The following is a 21,448-nucleotide window of genomic DNA, read 5'->3' as shown; positions in this document are numbered from 1 at the left end:
TTAGCAGATTGGAGAAGCTTTCTAAGGTCTTTAATCCTAAATCCTATCTCCTGTTATTGGTCAGAAGCAGAAAATTACCATTAGCCCCCTAACTACATAAAGTATCACCATCCATAAAGACTGAGACGGCAATCCTCGGCATTGCAGAACTTTTCCTTAATGCGGAAAATCACCCCTTTATGGCTGTTTGGATAACAGAAATTCACTCTGACAACATTTACAGATCACTACCCACAAATTTGAGATATAAAATAAAATACACTCTCATAGAATTTATGTAATTATGGAAAAACTAAAAAAATGCAAAGTTCCTTGCTTAGACTCACCTTTCTTGATGTATGAACAGGTAATGTGGCTTTGCATTACAGAAAATTTCAAACAGATGGGTTTCTAGGAACACAAACTTCCTCTTATATAATGCAGGTTGTCTGTAAAGAGAGGATTAGTGTTGTGCTAGCTGCATACCCATGGCTTTCTGAACTGTATTAAGGGATGTCAGAGTCTTTGAGGATACTGATTATGAATAATTTTGATATATAACTGAATCATCTACTGTGTGAAATAATATTTATTCCAGCATTCAGATGGCTTAAATTCCCCTTTAATCACTACAGCATATAAAAAGAACTAAAAGCTAGCTCTACAATCTTAAGCTTATTTCATAAATTTCGATTCTATCCTGACCTATTTATGCATAGCCATCATATTTGATACCATATTGAGACTACTAAATTACTTGGATTTCTTGAGAAACTTTAAAGGCTACTTGTAATTTATGGAGACCACATCCTAGAAGGGAGGGAGGAGAAGACGGCGGCGTGACTCAGCACGCGTGGCCTCTCCGGTGAAATGATATCGTAGTTGTTAAATAGGGGCCGTGCACAATCCTGGTTTGATGGAGATGGATGTGAGAAGCACAGAGGAACATCTAGAGAAACTTCTGAAATGCCCGGTTCACTGCCACAGCTACTGTGCGATTGAGAATCTCTGGAGGGGAAGGCCCTAAATCCTAGGCTTTGCCTGTTGCTGGCAGCCGGGGCCGAGGTCGGGGTCGAAGTGCTCGGCAGAGATGGTGCTCGGTGTCGGAGGGCTGGTTGGAGGCTCGAAGTTTTTGGACAGACTGAGGGTCGGGCTGTGGCCGGGTGCTTCCAGGATGCTGCATCGGCAAGTTTGCAGTGCTGGAAGCTCATGGCAGGGAGAGTTTTCTTCCTTCTACCGTCTGCGTGAGATGTTGGGACTTTCGAGAGACTTGGAGATTTCTTTTTTACCGTGCCCACGGTCTGTTCTTCTATCAAGTTACGGTATTGCTTGCACTGTTGTAACTATATGTTATAATTATGTGGTTTTTGTCAGTTTTTCAGTCTTGGTCTGTCTTGTGTTTCTGTGATATCACACTGGAGGAACATTGTATCATTTCTTAATGCATACATTACTAACTGACAATAAAAGAGGACTGCATGTCCTCATAAGCTAATCTAATCTAATGTAGAAGGTTAACTGGAATCTTTATCTGAGCTTTCTGGAATACAAGTTCTATGATTTTAAAAATCAATTGTTCAGTTGCTGTATACAATTTAATATAAGGTAAGATTGCAGATTACTTAGCCAGTATGACCTATTTTGCAAATATATGTCTGAGAAAGTTTGACCAAATTACAGAAAATTTGGAATATAATAGGAGGGAGTTTTAGAATCTCCTTGGCTACCTTTGGCTATCTTTGATCTTCTGATCAAAGTGGTGACAACGAACAATGATTCCTCTGGTGACATCTTCCAGATAGCCAATCTTTCCAGTTATTTCAGTTTTTCTATACCTTCTGCTTGTGACGTACAGTTTGGAACTCAGTTGAAAGATCCAGTGTAATGCTGTGTCTGGAGAGATGGAAATTAGAGACAGGGAAGGTGGGTGCAGGGTGAAAAGGACTGAGAACATACTGACTCATGGAAAAGACCAGAGACTAGGTACAGGGTCATGAACAGCTTCATCTTGAAGAGGCAAGAAAGGTTGAAGTATTGAGGTGATTGCAGAGGTGGCCAGCAGCCGGCTCAGTGTGTTCGGCCCCAATCAGTGGTCACACTTTACAGAAGGACTCAGTTCGTGCAGCTGCTCTCCTCGAATGAAGACGCAAAGATGTTTCCGATATTTTTGAGATTTATGTGATTATTGGACTGTATACTGGTTTCCTTCAGTTTTTTGGTTTATTTCTTGTGGACGATTGGTGGGTGGGATAATCTGTTAATTTTTTCTGTGTAAGAGGGGATATGGGAGTTTGGTGCTACTGCTGCTGTTCTTTTCTGTGAGCGAGGGGACTGGACCTTTTATTCCTGTAAGGGAAAGGGTCAGGGACACTTTTTTTGCTGTGGGTGAGCGAGGATTTTTGGGGTCTGAGTTTTGTTTCTTTTCTTTCTCATGCTGGGAGGGGGGTTGGTAATGTCTTTTCTTTAATCAAAAGCCTTGGCCTTTCTGTATTTCATGGCTATCTGGAGTAGATAATTACCAGAGTTGTATTGCACATGCATACTTTGATATTAAAACTTCTTTAATAGTTCTGATTTCTGTTTGTGGGATGATGCTGGTGTTTGTATTAATTCCCATGTTCACTTGTCCAATGAAAATCACTGCTTCGATCCATCTGATGTAATAACTTCTTGGGGCAGCTCCAGGGCAATTCAGCTGTTTTCCTGAGCCGTCCCGTAATCTCCAACAATAGTTACCAGAGCCATCCCATAATCTCTGACAATAGTTACCAGAGTGACCAAATTGTTTTTTTTTGATGTTGATCTATCAGATCCTAGAGTTATAAATTTTTTTGAAATTTACCTGAATTAACTGGATTTTAAAATATAAGATGTTAAGATTAGACAGCGTGATATTGCAGGTTTTAACTATAGCATGAGGTTAAACGTGATCATTAACATAGTCTGAAATAGTGATTATCAAAAATAACTTTCCTTGATTTTGTTGGTATTGACTCAACACAGAGATGGATGCTTTATTTGCTTGATATGTGAGTACCAGAATCAATATAAGCAGCTTAGCCATCTTTTATATTTAAAGATGTTTGGGATAATCCAACACTAGCACAATCTAATATACTTACACAGACCAGTACAGTTACATGTAAGTCACACGATGTAACAGCAGAATAGATTATCATCAATAGGTAGCAGGCTAAATTTGGGAGCTGCACACAAAAGATCGCTGCTATCCAGTGCTATTTTTCCCCTAAATTTCTACAGAGAAAGTGGGTTCTTCATTAAGAACTCTCATCGCTCAGGATATCCCCTCTTCTCATTACTACCATCAGGGAGGAGAAGCAGGAGCCTGAACACCCATACTCAAATGTTCTAAAAACAGCTTCTACCCATCTGCCCCCAAATTTCTGAATGGTGTATCAATGCTACCTTGCTATTCCTCTTTTGCGCAACTTGTTTATCTACGTTATTGTACCTTAGAATAATTTACTTATGTCTTGCTCTGTTCTGCCACAGAACAACACATTTCATGACATATGTCAGCGATAATTCTGATTCCGATTATATTGTTTTATTCTGTGACAAAATCACTTGCACCCACCAAGCTGAGTGATTCTTTTATTGCTACTTATCACTCTATTGCCTTTCTTAATAGCAAATCATTAAGCATTACATTAAAATGTAACATGCATACATGATTCTGGCTTTGCCCTGGATATTACAGAAGCGCAAATACTGAAAAGTACAGGTCCACAATCTCTTATCCAAAATTCTTAAATCCGAAAAGCTCCGAAAACCGAAGTTTTTTTTGTGGAGTGTGGAGCGTGTGGTAACAAGGCTTGTTTGGTGCGCCAACAGCTGACGTCACTCAGGTGTGACGTGGCAGCGCTAGCAGAGGCCGCCAGACATCAGTTGTGGCTCAGCGCTGCAACATCACACCTGAGTGACGTCAGTTGTTGGCGCACCAAACAAGCCTTGTTACGACGCGTGGTATTTTATGTTCACTGTTGACTTTGTGTTTAATTTCACTGTGAAAATGTCAAAAAGAGCTGCAGATACCCCTATGGGTAACAATGAGAAAAAGAGAAGGAAACATCGATCATTATCAATAATGCAGAAAATATTCAGAGGGTTGGCTGCAGAAATTTAAGAGGCGTCATGGTGTATAATATCTGAAAATATGTGGTGAAAAATCTTCTGCTGATCACGAAGCAGCTGAAAATTACATTGACGAATTTGCCAAGATAATATCCGATGAAAACCTCAGCCCTGAACAAATTTACAATGCTAATGAAACAGCTTTGTACTGGCGCTACGTTCATAGAAAAACATTAACAACGGCTGATGATGGTATGGTGAAAATGTGTGATCAGTTAATTGATGGCCTTGAACAATGTGCATTTATCGGTAAGCAAGAGATTATGGCAGTTGACTCAGTTAAAGTGAGATTGCTTAGACATAAACCTATGTTAATGAGACAGATGACACTTGAAGAAGTCTTTAAAAACGCCGTCTGTCGTAGTGCTGCTTCATAACTTGAGAATCCTGTTCCTGGCCCATCAGGTACCTGTAGAGTATTTAGCTTTGTTTGCCAGACATAATGCAACTTAACTAGAGGTACCTGTATGTATTTAGCTTAGTTTGAACCTGTATATGTCCTAGAGTATTTACGTTCTACTTTTATTCCGGTAAGTCATTTACCATGTGTTTGATTCGGTTCGTTTGAAGCTGTATATTTTCATGTTTTATTGAATGTTTTTGTTAGAAATAAAATGTACTAGTTTATTTATGGTCAATAATTATCCCACTATTTCATTTATCAGTATATTACTCTATAGATAAATTATAATAGTATTTGTAAAAGAGTGCGGATCGGAAAAACACGGAAGTTCTCTCTCCAGCACTCGTTTTTGAACATGTACAGACTTCTTTTCTTGTCATTATTCCCTAAGCAATACAGGATAACAACTATTTACATAGCATTTACATTATATTAGGTATTATAAGTAATCTAGAGATGATTTAAAGTATACGGGAGGATGTGCGTAGGTCCGGAGCTCCTCTGGGTCCTAAAGTCCACTGCACTGAGGCAGGTTAATTATCAATATAATTATCAATTTTCTGAAATCCGAAAAATTCTGAATTCCGAAATGCAACTGGCCCCAAGGATTGCTGATAAGGGATTGTGGACCTGTACTGCTTATAGAATTGACAGAAATTGATAGGCTCTTTGCCAGGATGGGCAGCTACTAGATAAGTATTCTGCTTGTCAAATTGGCATCCGCAGTAATGCGAGACGTATTCCAGCTTGTGAATCAAGTAAGGTTATCATGTAAGCAGTTCTTTTATCTAATTTCGGTTTATGGGATCTATCTGTGCTATTTAACCTCTAGATTTTTAGGCAATTCATGATGAACTAATGAAATGGGCACTATGTAGTTCTTACTTTGCTTTGTACTTTGATTGCTAATGCTCGGGGTCTCCATTTCAAATCAGGCTCATGTTCGTAAATGTGCACAAGAAAATGAAACTTTCTTGGACCATGTACTACTGGAAGTAGAAAGACTTTGGCCATCCTTTATTGGTGGACGAAGAGTTGCAAAGCAGGTACTATTTTGCTTGGTATAGCTACACTTAAATAGAGCTGGCATTACAGATATTTCCATGGCATCTTATACCATAAGGGCATTCATCCAATTATGTACACATGGTTCTTTGAAGTAGCTGGGTATTTAATTACAGAATTCGTCTTTATATGCAATTTCCCTTTTACAGTTCCCATTCTCTTATTCAACCCTGTCTTTGTAGCTTCTGTAATCTTCCAGTCTTTGAGAATAATACATTCCTACAGTTCACTGTAGTTTTCACTTTCTTTGCCCCATCATTGGTTGCCATGTTTGTTTTATTGTTTGGAACATAAATTCTGAAATTTACTCCCCAAATCTCTGCTTCTCTCTTTTCTTGTGTTCAAACTTGATGGTAATCTGAAGTAAAATCAACCACCTTTGACTCATTTTAGCAGCTTTTGCCTGACTGTGAACCATCTTGGGAAATTTTACTGTGGTGGTGTTCATTTCAGTATTTATTGGATTATGAGATACTGTTTGCTAACTGGCTGTATCTGCTGCCTGCAGAACAATAAGGATGGCAGTTCCAAACACTTTTAGTTGTGATTAATCCAAGTTCTATTGCATACCGTTTTATTCAAGCTGACTTTGAATTTGATCTTCTTCAAGATTTTTAATTTTTTTGCTTCATTTATTTCCCCCTTTCTCCAGGACACCACACTTTGTGGCTACACTGTTCCAAAAGGGATGCAAGTAATGTTCGTAGCTTTTGCTGTCCACAGAGACCCTGAAATCTTTGCTGATCCTGATGAGTTCCAACCAGAGAGATGGTCTGGAAGGTTTGTACTTTTAATACTCACATTAATTTTAAGTTTGTAAGACTGTTTTGATGCTTGAACTGTGTATGATAATTAGCATAAATTATCTGGACTCTGGATGGTAACACTTGTGAGTGATGTCAGGTTTAGGAGTACTGGAGATGGTCAAGGCAATTCAGGAGTTTTAGAATGAGAGCAATGGTGCATTAAGTTAAATGGGGATGGATGCAAATGCTGCAAATAAGAAGAAAAATAGCTGGCATGCTCATTCCAACAACACTTTTGGTTGATATTTTCCACCTTTTACACAGAACGTGTGCAAATGAATGCTGAACGGCAATCAGCAAATGCAATTGAATTTTACAGTACTCTAGCCAAGGGTTCAAGTCATGATCCGAATGAATGATCAAACAGCAGGGCTCTGATCAGTATATGCTTCGAATATCGAGTCAATTTCTGGTTGCTAAGAAGTAAGGGACGCTTGAACTCTTGGAACAAAGCAGAAAAGAGCATAGAGGGAGATTTTCATCCTCTGACCATCTTATATAAGGTACAAACACAAGAAAATCTGCAGATACTGGAAATCGAAAGTAACACACACAACGTGCTGGAGGAACTCAGCAGGCCAAGCAACATCTATGGAAAAGAGTAAACAGTCAATGTTTCAGGCCAAAACCCTTCATCAGGAAACTGTAAGAGTTAAATTGTAGGAAAACCTGCAGAGATTAGAAGCTCATTATATGAATTAAACATGAAATATAGTAAAATATGCATATAGAAATATGATACAACCAAATGTCCGAATCAGTGTGATGCATATTTATCTCCAAGTAGATCAGAAGATAATTTTCTTCACTTGGGATTTTAAACAGAGGGGAGTGATTTCCAGGTAAAGGCAAGGTTAACAATATTATCACTAGATTTATCATTTTAAAATGTGCTAGAAAAACATGGTACTGTTAAGACCACAGAGAGGTAAAAGCTTCAAAGACAGAAACAAAATACTTCATTATAGAATGAACAACTTCCAAATTGAGGTTTGAGGTAAAATTAAACACATTCAGTTACGCTGAGCAGCTTTTGTCCTAAAAAATATGTGAATTAGTTAGTTAGTGGAGTGTAGAGTAGAAAAGGTTACTAAAATCACAGCAGCACGCATTATGTCTGAACCAATTCGTTGTTATGTTTTCAGAATATACCATAATATTAAACAATTAACTAAATTAATTTACTTCATGGTGTTTTTGAATGGGCTTATGTTTGCCTTATCTGGAAAGAGACGCGACTAGAATCTGTCTCTTGAAGAATGTCATATGATACCACTAGGCCCAAGGCGAACATTACATGGAGCCCCATGAAGTCTTTAGGATATTTGGCAAAGGCTGCTACTTCCTGTCATGAGTGTGGCTGGCGTTTATACTCAAGCACACAACTCATGAATAGCTTGTTTGTCTCATGAACTTGGAAATATTTTATTGAAACTGATACCACTTGAGTGATTGCTTCTTCCCACATGAGAGTGGCAGCTTTTCAGATCTGTTTTTGACTGTTTTAATGTGGACAGTTGAAAGATTGCAAAAATATTGTTACATTTATTTTTATGTGAATAACTTAAATGAAGTGTCAGGATCATTTGCATAAGCACCAGGTCAATGAAACTGCAAGAAGTAGTTAAAGCATGAATTGAGAAAGTATCTTTCATGATCTCGATTCTTCAAGGCACTGTTATACTTTTAAGATTATTTTGTAGTATAGTTGCTATTGCTAGAGAAATTCTGCAACCAGTTGGTACACCGCAAGATCTCACTAAGTGATAAAAATGGTTAATTGTTTAGCTGTAATGATTGCTAAGAGTGAAAAGTTAGCCCAGCTTTCAAGCGAATAGTGCCAGGAATCTATTATAATCAATTAAGAAATCCTGCTTTGATTTAGTATCTCATCCAAAAGGTTACATCACCGACAACCAAACACTCCTTCTGTATGTCAGCCTTGATTCTGTTCCTGAGAAACAAAAGTATCTGCTCTCAGTCGGGATTTACCATAAAAGAAAAATGGAAATGTTAACCAGTTTAAAGTAAACAGGTTACCTTCTCATTATAATAGAGAACAAGGATGTGTCATAAACCTGCAGTGTAAATAACAATTTATAGGCTTCAATAAGTACATTTCATGTCAGAGAAATGTACACAATATACATCCTGAAATTCTTTTTCTTCGCAAACATCCACGAAAACAGAGGAGTGCCCCAAAGAATGAATGATAGTTAAATGTTAGAACTCTAAATGCCCACCCCAGTTCCCCCTCCCACGCACAAGCAGAAGCAAGGCAACAACCCCCCCTTCCCACCCCCACCAGCAAAAATAGCATCGGTGCCCTCCACTGAGCACTCAAGCATGCAGCAAAGCATCAATAAAGACACAGACTTGAAGTACCTCAAAGACTACTTATCTATAGATGTGTTATTTAGATGGAGAAATGGAATCTGAGCTTCACGGTTCCTGATCTGTTCTATAAATAATGATATTTCTGTGGATTGTTATTTTCTACTGCCTTTCTGATCCCTGCTTAAACTTCTATTATGGTATGTGACACTTCACCATTGGATCTAACTGATAACTTAAGACTATCTCTTGTTGACCTCTCTCTTCTATCAATTTGACTCTCAACGTTAACAGCATGTGCGAAGGACTCGGGTTGCTTTTTTGTACAGATGGAGATCAATCTTCTGGTCAGCTGTTCCTTCCCTCCCCTTCCCCACTAGATTAACTAATAAGGTTTTCCATCCTGTGCTCCAAATTCATATAATTTTCTAGTTTCTTTCCCATCTCTCCCTGTGCCCTGTTGGAACTCGTTTTCATTATAAGATTCACTTCCAGCTTCCTCATCTCCATTCTCTGACAGCTATTTAATTCCCCTTCCTGGCCCACATATTAGGTGAGATTAGTCATTCTCTTTTGCCACATTCTCTTCCTCTTCTCGTTGATCCTCTGACTTTACAGAATAGCACCCCTTTCCCAACTTTCATTGCTGCCATGTTGAACATGTTGCAAAATCTAAATCTAAGCTAATCTTTTCTGCAACTCTTTGTTTGAATCCTTCCAAATAGGTTTTCACCTGAAAGCAGCACTGAAGCATTTATAGGGTGCATTTAGTAACTTTATGATTAAGACAAGATAAACTTGCCCTCTTTTTTAAATTTGTATCTCGCTTTTAGACATTGACCACAGAGTTGTCCTAAAATAGCTGTCCGTGATGATCCAACAAGGTGAGATCATATTCACTTGATTCCATTCTTTCTCATCCAAGTGAAACTTGCAAAGTCTTTACATCCAGCACCCATGTTGATGTCCAAGGATTTATGCATAGCCCTCTTATTACTTATTTATGTGATTCCCTTTCGCAATACCAGTCAAAAGTGTAGTGGCAATTTTCACTTAAACCTCTCTTGATCCTCTGACTATATCTCATTTGTAATACTGCTTCTCCAAATTCCAGTGTTTTCTCCAACTGAATATTGGGAAGAACAAAGCTGCCACTTTCAGTTTCCATAATGAATTCTGGACTTGGACTTGACTATTCAAGTTACTCCTGACTGACTCTGTAGGGATATCCTTTATAAACTTACTTTTCCCTTTTCAGATCCTACTGAGGGTGCTCGACCTGAAATGTCAACCATACTCTTTTCCATAGATGCTGCCTGGCCTGCTGAGTTCCTCCAGCATTTTGTGTGTGTTGCGTTGGATTTCCAGCATCTGCGGATCTTCCCTTCTTTGTGATTCCTCTTTCTATGCTTAGTTTGCTAAATAACCCTTTGGGACATCCTGTGGTTGTATAGGTTGCTTTTATATAAGCAGTGAACTGAGTGGTAACTAGGTTATGATTTCCTACAAAAATAACTAACTCTAGAATTATGGTATATGCTGTGCTAGGCTTTCATTCTGCAGTTTAACTGATAAATGCTGGCTACGTCCTACAGCTCACTTCTCAGTACACTTTATCTCTGTTTATTGTAAGTATATAATTGTAGACCTCAAGTTTCTTCTAAGGATTCCTCCCTTGTATCCTCTTCCCTTTAGTCTGGGCAGAGATATTTAACAATGTACCTATATTCCTAAGGCTTGGTTTAAGTTACACTGCGAGACATGAAGATTCAGGGCCACATATTTGTTGCTTGCTTTTCTGAAGCTGTTGCAAGCCAATTTCTAGATTGGCAAGCAGTATATATTGGCAATCTTGCTAGTTACAAGCATGAGTATCAAATACCAGTGACTTAAACGGACTTTCTTTTGACCTCATGAGGCACATAAGGAGATCAATTTCAATAAATTCTTCATTTTGAACAAGCTTATCAAGAAGGACTTCATAAAATGAAATGTAATCCTCCAAAAATCATTTGTAAAATGGAAACATCTTCTCTTTCAGGTTTTTACTTTCAGAATTATAATTTTGGTAAAAAGAATCATTTAAAAATTAATCTTTTAGTATGATAGAGAATGTCTATCAGAAAGTTTGAATTTTCATGCTAAATTGAAATATTGTAATCTACATATTTCAGCTTTAGAAGAAATAGAAAAATGCAAATTGGAGGTAGGATTGGCATCAGGTTCAATTTCAGTGAATCATTTGAAAAATGCCAGTCTATGACATTAGTTGTGAGAAGGCTTGATTTGGCACTATATCTAGATTCTCCTCTTTCTGATGAAAAGTCATCACCCTAAAACGATCAGTCTGCTTCTTGCTGGACAGATGTTGCTTGACCTGCTGAATTTTTAAAGAATTTTCATTTATTTGTTTCCAGCATTTTTATTTTTATTTACCGTTGAATTATGTGTAAGATCAGACTCTCCAATGAATGTGATTATAAAGATTGCAACAGAGGTGGCAGCAATTTGGCTGTTGTGTGTCAATGCTGGCTCTTTAACTTTATCTATTCCCATTTCCATTTGCTTGTTTCTTTAATAGGTTTGTCCAATCCAATCTCTGTCTAGCCACACAGGTCCATAAGATATATGAGCAGAAATAGGCCATTTGGCCCATCGAGTCTACTCTGCCATCTCATCATAGCTGATCCAATTTTCGTCTCAGCCCCAGTCTCCTGCCTTCTCCTCATATTCCTTTGTACCCTGACCAATCAAGAATCTACCAACCTCTGCCTTAAATATACATATAGACTTGGCCTTCACAGCTGGCTGCCTGTGACAAAGAATCCCACAGATTCACCACCCCCTGGCTAAAGAAATTCCCTCTTCTCCATTACGAAAGTACGCCCCTCTATTCTGAGGCTGTGTCCTCTGGTCTTAGACTCCACCATCATAGGAAACATCCTCTCCACATGCACACTATGAAACCCTTTCAACATTCAATAAGTTTCAATGAGGTCACCCCTCATTCTTCTGAATTCTAGTGAGCAGAGACCCAAAGCCATCAAACATCAATCGCAGAATCATTTTTGTGAACTTCCTTTAAACCCTCTCCAGTTTCAGCACATCCTTTCTAAGATAAAGGACCCAAAACTACTCACAATACTCCAAGTGAGGCCTCACCAGTGCTTTATAAAGTCTCAACATTATATCTTTGCTTTTATATTCTAGTCCTATTGAAATAAATGTTAACACTGCATTTGTCTTCCTCACCACAGATTCAACCTACAAATTAACCTTCAGAGAATCCTGCACAAGGACACCCAGTGCCTTTGCGCCTCAGTTTTTTGTATTTTCTCTCCATTTAGAAAAAAGTCAACCCTTTCATTTCTTCCTCCAAAATGCATGACCATACACTTCCAGACACTATATTCCATCTGCCATTCCTTTGTCCATTCTCCTAATCTGTCTGTCTTTCTTTAACTCTCTACTTCCTCAAAACTACCTGCCCCTCCATCGTCTGCAAACTTTGCAACAAAACCATGAATTTCATCATCCGAATCATTGACATATAACATAAGAAGAATCGGTCCCAACACAGACCCCTGTGGAACACCACTAGTCACTGGCAGCCAGTCAGAAAAGGCTCCCTTTATTCTCACTCTCCGTCTTCTGCCAGTCAGCCATGGCTTTATCCTTGCTAGGTATCTTTCCTGTAAAACTATGGGTTCTTAACTTGTTCAGCAGCCTTATGTGTGGCACCTCGTTAAAGGCCTTCTGAAAGTCCAAGTACACAACATCAACTGGTTCTCCTTTGTCTATTCTGCTTGCTATTCTTCAAAGAGATCCAACAGATTAGTCAGGCAAGGTTTTCCCTCGAGGAAGCCATGTTGACTATACCTTATTTTATCATGTGCCTCTAAGCACCCCAAAATCACAACCTTAATAATTGACTCCAACATCTTCCCAAACACTGAGGTCAGATAACTGGCCTATAATTTCCTTTCTTCTGCCTCTCTCCCTTCTTGAAGTGTGGAGTGACATTTGCAACTTTCCAGTCTTCCGGAACGATTCCAGAATCTAGGGATTCTTGAAAGATCATTACTAATCTCTCCACAATCTCTTCAGCCACCTTTTTCAGAAACCTGGGGTGTAGACCATCTGGTCCAGGTGACTTACTTACTTTCAGACCTTTCAGTTTCCCAAGAACCTTCTCTCTAGTTATGGTAACTTCACACACTTCATGACCCCTGACACCTGAACTTCCACCATACTGCTAGTGTCTTCTGCAGTGAAGACTGATGCAAAATACTTATTCAGTTTTTCCACTATTTTGTTCTCCCCCATTACTACCTCTCCAGCATCGTTTTCCAGCAGTCTGATATCCACTCTCACCTCTCTTTTACACTTCATGTACCTGGAGAAACTTTCGGTATCCTCTTTAATAATAAAGATCACTTCCTGATCTTTATGTTAACAGTGTGAAATTGAAAAACTAGCCACACAGGCTGTGTCACAGTGAGCCCTGTGATGAAATGTTCCAAGTTTGAATGAGTATTTATTTGTGGCACGGGTGAAGGGAAGCAGGTGGTGCTGGAGTGGATGTGTCACGGGTGAAGGGAGGCAGGTGGTGCTAGAGTGGATGTGCTTCAGGAAGGCCAAACAGCACTTAAAGAAAAATATATTTCTGATAACCATTTGAAAAATTCTGCAGGGAATTATATTTTTATATCTCAATTGATGGGTATTATTTTGTCACTATGAGTATGCTGTGAAGGCAAACATGCAGATAAGTTCAGGGACAGTGGATGCCAGCTCATTTACTCATCATTCTCTTCTAGAGAGAAAGAAGCACTTTTATGGTTCCCATACTGAACTAACTGGTAGGGAGGAAATGGAGGAAACAGCACTGACTGGAAAAAAATAATAATACTGTATTTTATTCCCTTGACCTCCCAATTGGTTGCATAGCTGACTTGTTTCTTGAGTGGCTAGGTGGCACTACAGTTAGCATATTCACCACTTGCCTGGAAGGCTTACTTACATAATGATTGTACAAAGGGGTCAGTGTGATGAGCAGGGATTTTAGCATGTTATCTCAGTGGTACAGTGACTCTGTCCCATTTATTGCCCCATATCACTGTTGGAAAAAGGCTTTCTTGTGTTTGACAACATGGGTTTGATAATGATTCCTGTTGTATCTGATAAAATCAGTGGTATAGAATGAAATCCCTTATTCTATTATCAGATTATTCTTCCTTTTACATACGACCTCAGGGCAACATTTAAAATCTGTAAATTTATTCTGAGAGAGGGTTTATTGCCATGGTAGTGCAGTGATTAGTACAACCCCTTGCAGTGCAGGCCACCCAAGTTTCAATTCCCACTGCTCCCTGTAGGGAGTTCGTACATTCTCCCTGTAACTGCATGGGTTCCCTCTGAGTGCTCTGGTTTCCTCCCACAGTCCAAAGTCATACCCCTCAGTGGGTTAACTGGTCATTGTAAATTGTCCTGTGATTAGGCTGGGGTTAAATCAGGGGATTTCTGGGTGGCTCAGCTCAAAGGGCCAGAAGGGCCTATTCCACACAGTATCTCAATAAATAAATAAATTAATTAATTAAAGTGCTTGAATTTCCTTTGAGGGCAGGATATGGTGATAAGACATATGGGTTGCTGTGGAAGAAGAATTTAATTTTCTACTTGTGCATTAGGTGGGTCCCATCATCCAAGTTCCGTTCAGATCCTACTTGGAGCCATCCATGTCCATTTAAGGCTGGTAAAATCCAAGAAGATCCTTTTTCTTAGATCTTCAGTTTGTTCCAAGATTAGATCATGATTTTGGTCGAAGACTTATTCTGTTTGTTGTCACTGTTGAGATTGATGAAGCATAGGTACAGGCCCAGAAGATGCACCTTGAAATTATATAGTGAGATGGGGGTTGTGACAGAGAAATCCCAATGCCCAGTTCAATACAATTCTTCAGAAGGAGTGATACTCAACAACACAGTCAGCCATTGCATTGGATTGGCTTTGAAATTCCAGTATACCTATACTGTATTAATAATCCTGTACAGGTAATCCTGATACCTGTACATATCAATGAATTTTGAATGGAGACTTCCCACCCAGAGGGCAATACTGGAGAATCATGCAAATCTAAGGTGCACTTGCATTAGCACCTCTTTTGCTGCCAACAGCTTTGTCTGTAATGTTAATCTGTATTTTGTTCAAAGTAGATCGGGGCTGTAAAAGGTATGATTTGTGAAGAATAATTCCAAGGTGTGTTGGTGTCAGTTGATTTCCCTCCAGAGAAAGTAATTTAGAACATTTAAAAAAAAACGCAAACAACAGGAATTCTGCAGATGCTGGAAATTCAAGCAACACACATAAAAGTTGCTGGTGAACGCAGCAGGCCAGGCAGCATCTGTAGGAAGAGGTGCAGTCGACGTTTCAGGCCGACACCCTTCGTCAGGACTAACTGAAGGAAGAGTGAGTAAGGGATTTGAAAGGGGGAGGGGGAGATCCAAAATGATAGGAGAAGACAGGAGTGGGAGGGATGGAGCCAAGAGCTGGACAGGTGATTGGCAAAAGGGATACGAGAGGATCATGGGACAGGAGGTCTGGGAAGAAAGACAAGGGGGGGGTACCCAGAGGATGGGCAAGGGGTATATTCAGAGGGACAGAGGGAGAAAAAGGAGAGTGAGAGAAAGAATGTGTGTATTAAAATAAGTAACAGATGGGGTACGAGGGGGAGGTGGGGCCTTAGCGGAAGTTAGAGAAGTCGATGTTCATGCCATCAGGTTGGAGGCTACCCAGACGGAATATAAGGTGTTGTTCCTCCAACCTGAGTGTGGCTTCATCTTTAGAGTAGAGGAGGCCGTGGATAGACATATCAGAATGGGAATGGGATGTGGAATTAAAATGTGTGGCCACTGGGAGATCCTGCTTTCTCTGGTGGACAGAGCATAGGTGTTCAGCAAAGTGGTCTCCCAGTCTGCGTCGGGTCTTGCCAATATATAGAAGGCCACATCGGGAGCACCGGACGCAGTATATCACCCCAGCCGACTCACAGGTGAAGTGTTGCCTCACCTGGAAGGACTGTCTGGGGCCCTGAATGGTGGTAAGGGAGGAAGTGTAAGGGCATGTGTAGCACTTGTTCCGCTTACACGGGTAAGTGCCAGGAGGGAGATCAGTGGGAAGGGATGGGGGGGACGAATGGACAAGGGAGTCGCGTAGGGAGCGATCCCTGCGGAAAGCGGGGGGGGCGGGGGAGATGTGCTTAGTGGTGGGATCCCGCTGGAGGTGGCAGAAGTTACAGAGAATAATATGTTGGACCCGGAGGCTGGTGGGGTGGTAGGTGAGGACCAGGGGAACCCTATTCCTAGTGGGGTGGCGGGAGGATGGAGTGAGAGCAGATGTACGTGAAATGGGGGAGATGCGTTTAAGAGCAGAGTTGATGGTGGAGGAAGGGAAGCCCCTTTCTTTAAAAAAGGAAGACATCTCCCTCGTCCTAGAATGAAAAGCCTCAACCTGAGAGCAGATGCGGCGGAGATGGAGGAATTGCGAGAAGGGGATGGCGTTTTTGCAAGAGACAGGGTGAGAAGAGGAATAGTCCAGATAGCTGTGAGAGTCAGTAGGCTTATAGTAGACATCAGTGGATAAGCTGTCTCCAGAGACAGAGACAGAAAGATCTAGAAAGGGGAGGGAGGTGTCGGAAATGGACGAGGTAAACTTGAGGGCAGGGTGAAAGTTGGAGGCAAAGTTAATAAAGTCAACGAGCTCTGCATGCGTGCAGGAAGCAGCGCCAATGCAGTCGTCGATGTAACAAAGGAAAAGTGGGGGACAGATACCAGAATAGGCACGGAACATAGATTGTTCCACAAAGCCAACAAAAAGGCAGGCATAGCTAGGACCCATACGGGTGCCCATAGCTACACCTTTAGTTTGGAGGAAGTGGGAGGAGCCAAAGGAGAAATTATTAAGAGTAAGGACTAATTCCGCTAGACGGAGCAGAGTGGTGGTAGAGGGGAACTGATTAGGTCTGGAATCCAAAAAGAAGCGTAGAGCTTTGAGACCTTCCTGATGGGGGATGGAAGTATATAGGGACTGGACATCCATGGTGAAAATAAAGTGGTGGGAGCCACGGAACTTAAAATCATCGAAAAGTTTAAGAGCGTGAGAAGTGTAGAACATCGTTGTTACCTGATTGAGAGGTGGAATGTTGAAATCATGGATTTTGCTGAGGTCATTACTAATGCCTCCACAATCTCATCAACTATCTCTTTCAATGGGTGTAGTCCATCTGGCCCAGGTGACATTATCAAAGATCAGACCCTTCAGCTTCACAAGCATCTTCTCCTTAGTAATAGCAACTGCACTTAGTTCTGCCCCTGACACTCTTGAACTTCTGGCATGCTGCTAGTGTCTGCCACAGTGAAGAATGATGTAGAATACTTAATTTCAACTGTCATTTCTTTATCCCCCATTACTACCTCTATTTTCCAGTGATCCAATATCCACTCCCTTCTCTCTTTTACTCTTTATATATCTGAATAAAACTTCTGGTCTCCTCTTCTGTATTATTAGCTAGCTTACCCTCATATTTCAACTTTTCCCTCCTTACGGATTTTTTTTGTGTTCTGTTGGTTTTTAAAATCTTCACAATCCTCTAACTTCCCACTAATTTTTTCTATTATTATGCATATATCCTCTCATTTGCTTTTAATCTGTCTTTGACTTCCCTTGTCAGCCACGGTTGATTCATCCTTCATCTTTGGGATGTATATATCCTGCACCTTCCAAACTGCCCCCAGAAACTCCAGCTATTGCTGCTCTGTCATCACCCTTCCAATCAGCTCCTCTCTTGTGCCTCTAACTCCCTTCCTCCACTTTAATACTGATAACCTGGCTTAATCTTTGCCTTCTTAGACTGCAAGGTGAATTCTATCACATTATGATCACCTCTCCTCAGGGTTCCTTTGCCTTAAGCTCCCTAATCAAATCTGGTTCATTGCACAACATCCCTTGTGGGCTGAACCACAAGCTACTCTAAAAAGCCATCTTGTAAGAATTCTTCAAATTCCCTCTCTTGGGATCAAATACCAACCCGATTTTCCCAATTTACCTGCATATTGAAATCCCCCATGACTGATGTAACATTGCCCTTTTTACATGCCTGTTCTATCTGCTGTTGTAGTTTATGTCCCACATCCTGGTTACCATTTGGGTTATGTATATATCTCATCAGGGTGTTTTTACCTTTAGTTTCTTAAGTCTACCCACAAGGATTCTGCACCTTCTGATCCTATGTCATCTCTTATTAAGGATTTGATTTCCTTTTTTTAACCATCAGAGCCATCCCCTCTCCCCACTTACCTGCCTGGTCTTCGGATACGATGTGTATCCTTGGACGTTAAGCTCCAAACTATGATCATCTTTCAGCCACGACACAGTGATATCCACAACATCATTCTTGCCAATTTTTACCTGCACTACAAGATAATTTACCTTATTTGAATTCTGGGTGCATGCAAATATAATGCCTTCAGTCCTGTATTCATCACCATTTTTTGGTTTTGCCCCCATGTTACACTTCAAATTGTCCCCTGACTACAACTATATCCCATCACTTTCCTCGCAGTGTCATTATACAATGCATCAACTTGTGTACCAACTGCCCCATCCTCAGCCCATTTTAGTTCCCATCCCCCTGTCAAATTAGTTTAAACCCTCACCAAACCTGCCTGCAAGGATATTGGTCCCCCCTCGAGTTTAGATGTAGCCTCTCCTTTCTTTTCAGGTCATACTTTTCCCCAGAAGAAATCCCAATGATCCAGAAATCTGAAACCCTTCCCCCGCACCACTCCTTCATCTGTACTATCATCCTATTCCTGCCCTGACTAGCTCAAGGCACTGGGAGTAATCCAGAGATTACTATCTTGGAGGATTACTATCTTCAGCCTCACTATGCAGAATCTCTGTCCCCTTTCTATCTGTGTCACTGGTGCCAATTTGCACCACAACCTCTGGCTGCTCACCCTACCTCTAGAGAGTCTGCAGTGTTTTTGAGACACCTTCAACCCCAGCACCTGGGAGGCAAAACACCATCCTGGCTTCTCTTTTGCGGCCACAGAATCAGCTGTCCCTCCCCCTCACTATCCATCTCCTGTCACTGTTGCTCTGCCTGACTTCATCTTCCCGCTGAGCCTCAGAAGCCGCCTCAGTGCCAGTAGTCTGGTTGCTGCTGCTGTGCCCAGATAGGTCAGCCACCCCCCCGCCCCCACCCAGAAGTATGCAGAGGGATGTACTTGTTACTGAGAGGAATAGCCACAGGAGAACCCTGCACTGACTGCGGATTCCCCATTAAAACAAACTAAATCTGCAGAAACTGTAGCCCTTGGGAACAACGGCGAACAAATAGCTTATTAAGTTAAAAGAAGCGTCTTACATTGTGCCAAAAAGAGGAGTTTTACATCTCTTTCTGTAAGGGACTAAAATTAGCCCATTATTTCTATTTTTTTGAAAATGTGTCAGTTCCACATTTAATTACCAGCTTTTATTCTCATGAACATATAGCAGTTCAGGACTCCTGTGAAAGTGAGCATGAAAATGGAAGTCCTGAATTTCTGCATAGTTGATAGCTGGTGTCATCCCAACTGCAGTCAGTTGGGCTCAATTAAGTGAAGTGGCAGAAAGGAGATAGCCACATTACAGGTAATTTGCATGTTTTGGATGCAGTTGATTTACTTTCTTTATTACTTCCTGGTATCTTCATTTATTTTAACTCTATATTTGTAGAATTAACTATACTATCCCCTCTGCCCTCAGTAACATCATGTCTGCAAGCTGTGTTTGGTAAATAATTCCTTATCTCTAGCACCCAAATAAAGTACCATTGAGCCTAATTCTGTGTTGATGTAAACTTGCTCCAATTATATAAACTTTGGTGAGTACACGTTTACTATGAATTGTTCTATTCACCTTAATTAAGGAACATTTTGTAGAAGGAATAGAATGAAAATCATTGCACTGTTAACTTGAATCAAAAGGTGGTCCTAGCAACAGTACACATTCTTCTGGATGTGAGGTTTAGAACAAGAAATGAACCCACTGAATTGTTCAAAAAAATTGAGTCCTCAACAAGATAGATGTTGAGTTAGGGTCAGTGGTGAGGAAAGCAAATGCAATGTCAGCATTCCTTTCAAGAGGTCTAGAATACAAGAGCAGGGATGTGATGCTGAGGCTTTATTTCGGCACAGGTGAGGCCTCACCTCGAGTATTGTGAATACTTTTGGGCTCCTCATCTAAGAAAAGATGTGCAGGCATTAAAGAGGGTTCAGAAGAGGTTCACAAGGATGATAAGAGGTTCACAAGGATGATTCCAGGAATTAAAGGGTTATCATTCGAGCAACGTTTGATGGCTTTGTGTCTGTACTCGCTGGAATTTAGAAGGACGATGGGGGATCTCATTGAAACCTTTTGAATGTTGAAAGGCCTGGACAGAATAGATTTGGAAAGGATGTTCCCCATGGTGGTGGAGTCCAGGACAAGAGGGCACGGCCTCAGGACATAGGGGCATCCATTTAAAACAGAGATGCAGAGAAATTTCTTTAGCCAGAGGGTGGTGAATTTGTGGAATTTATTACCACAGGCAACTGGGAAGGCCAGGTTGTTGGGTGTATTTAAGGCAGAGATTGATAGATTGTTGATTGGACACGGCATCAAAGGTTATGGGGAGAGGCCGGGAGTGGGTCTGAGAAGGAGAAAAAAGGATGAGCCATGATTGAATGGCAGAGCAGACTCGATGGGCCAAGTGGCCTAATTCCGATCCTACGTCTTATGGTCTGAGAATTGAAAACTAGATCTCATAATTTCAGGCTCAGAATATCCTTAAACTACAATTATGCTCAGAGTATTGTGAATTATTGAAATTATGTGCATGGTCAGTTTTGTGTGGATGGTCAGTTAATTAGTTTTTAATGCCAAGGGCAAACAAGTGCAGAATTGTGATGTCACACAAGGAGATCTCCATTCAATCTTCCTCTGTGAAGCAGTCTACTCTGTTCTTTTCCTTGATGTATCTGTTTTTTTTCTGAAAACATAATGGATTATTTTTCATTAGACAGACGGTGAGTTTCAGATTATCATCTGCTCATTATTTTTATATTTCCTCTGTCTTTTCCCCTTCACTTTAAATGTGTGCACATTGAACATACAGGTAATGAGCACACTTCCCCTCTGTTTACTATATCACTATACTGTCAATCTTCTGTCAACCTTCTTCACTGCAGTCTAACCTTGTAACTAGAATCCTAATCTCTGCAACTGTACCAGTATTTTTTTTCTCTTTGCATCCACTTGAAACTTGCATTTTTTCCTAAAGCATGGTTATTATCATTGGGAATAATGCTCCACTTGTATGAAGATTCAAAATAACTTCCCAGGTCTTGTACTCAATGCTTCCTCTTTTGAAATCTATTTTACTTGATGGTAGTAACGTATTTCATCACCTGCAAGAATATATGCATATATACCCGATCATTCATCTCCTGCACCCTTTCAACACAGAGTTTTGGCTTGTATTGTCTGTTCTTATTCCTCTGGCCAAAGTACATTGCTTCACACCTGTTTGTTAAATTTCACCTGACCTGTGCTTATTTAGTCTACCGGTGTATACACTCTTCCAGTTAATTGGTATCCCATGATAGCTTACCACATCTCCAAGGTT

At 40.5% G+C, this 21,448-nt stretch overlaps 1 protein-coding gene across 5 annotated transcripts in view; it reads left to right on the top strand.

Annotated features, from left to right (window-relative positions):
* The window catches only part of LOC134357472 (uncharacterized), a 109,184-nt gene that overhangs the window by 65,579 nt on the left and 22,157 nt on the right, over nt 1–21,448 (top strand). For all 5 annotated transcript variants that reach the window (XM_063069084.1, XM_063069087.1, XM_063069083.1 and 2 more), the window contains 2 exons: nt 5,473–5,583; nt 6,255–6,382. In XM_063069084.1, the coding sequence (XP_062925154.1) occupies nt 5,473–5,583; nt 6,255–6,382 (239 nt within the window). The remainder of the gene's footprint in view (nt 1–5,472; nt 5,584–6,254; nt 6,383–21,448) is intronic.

The sequence above is a fragment of the Mobula hypostoma genome, chromosome 16 (assembly GCF_963921235.1).
Source record: "Mobula hypostoma chromosome 16, sMobHyp1.1, whole genome shotgun sequence".
Lineage (NCBI taxonomy): Eukaryota > Metazoa > Chordata > Chondrichthyes > Myliobatiformes > Myliobatidae > Mobula > Mobula hypostoma.
Note: the sequence above shows the minus strand (reverse complement) of the source record. Positions and strands in the feature narration are given on the sequence as shown.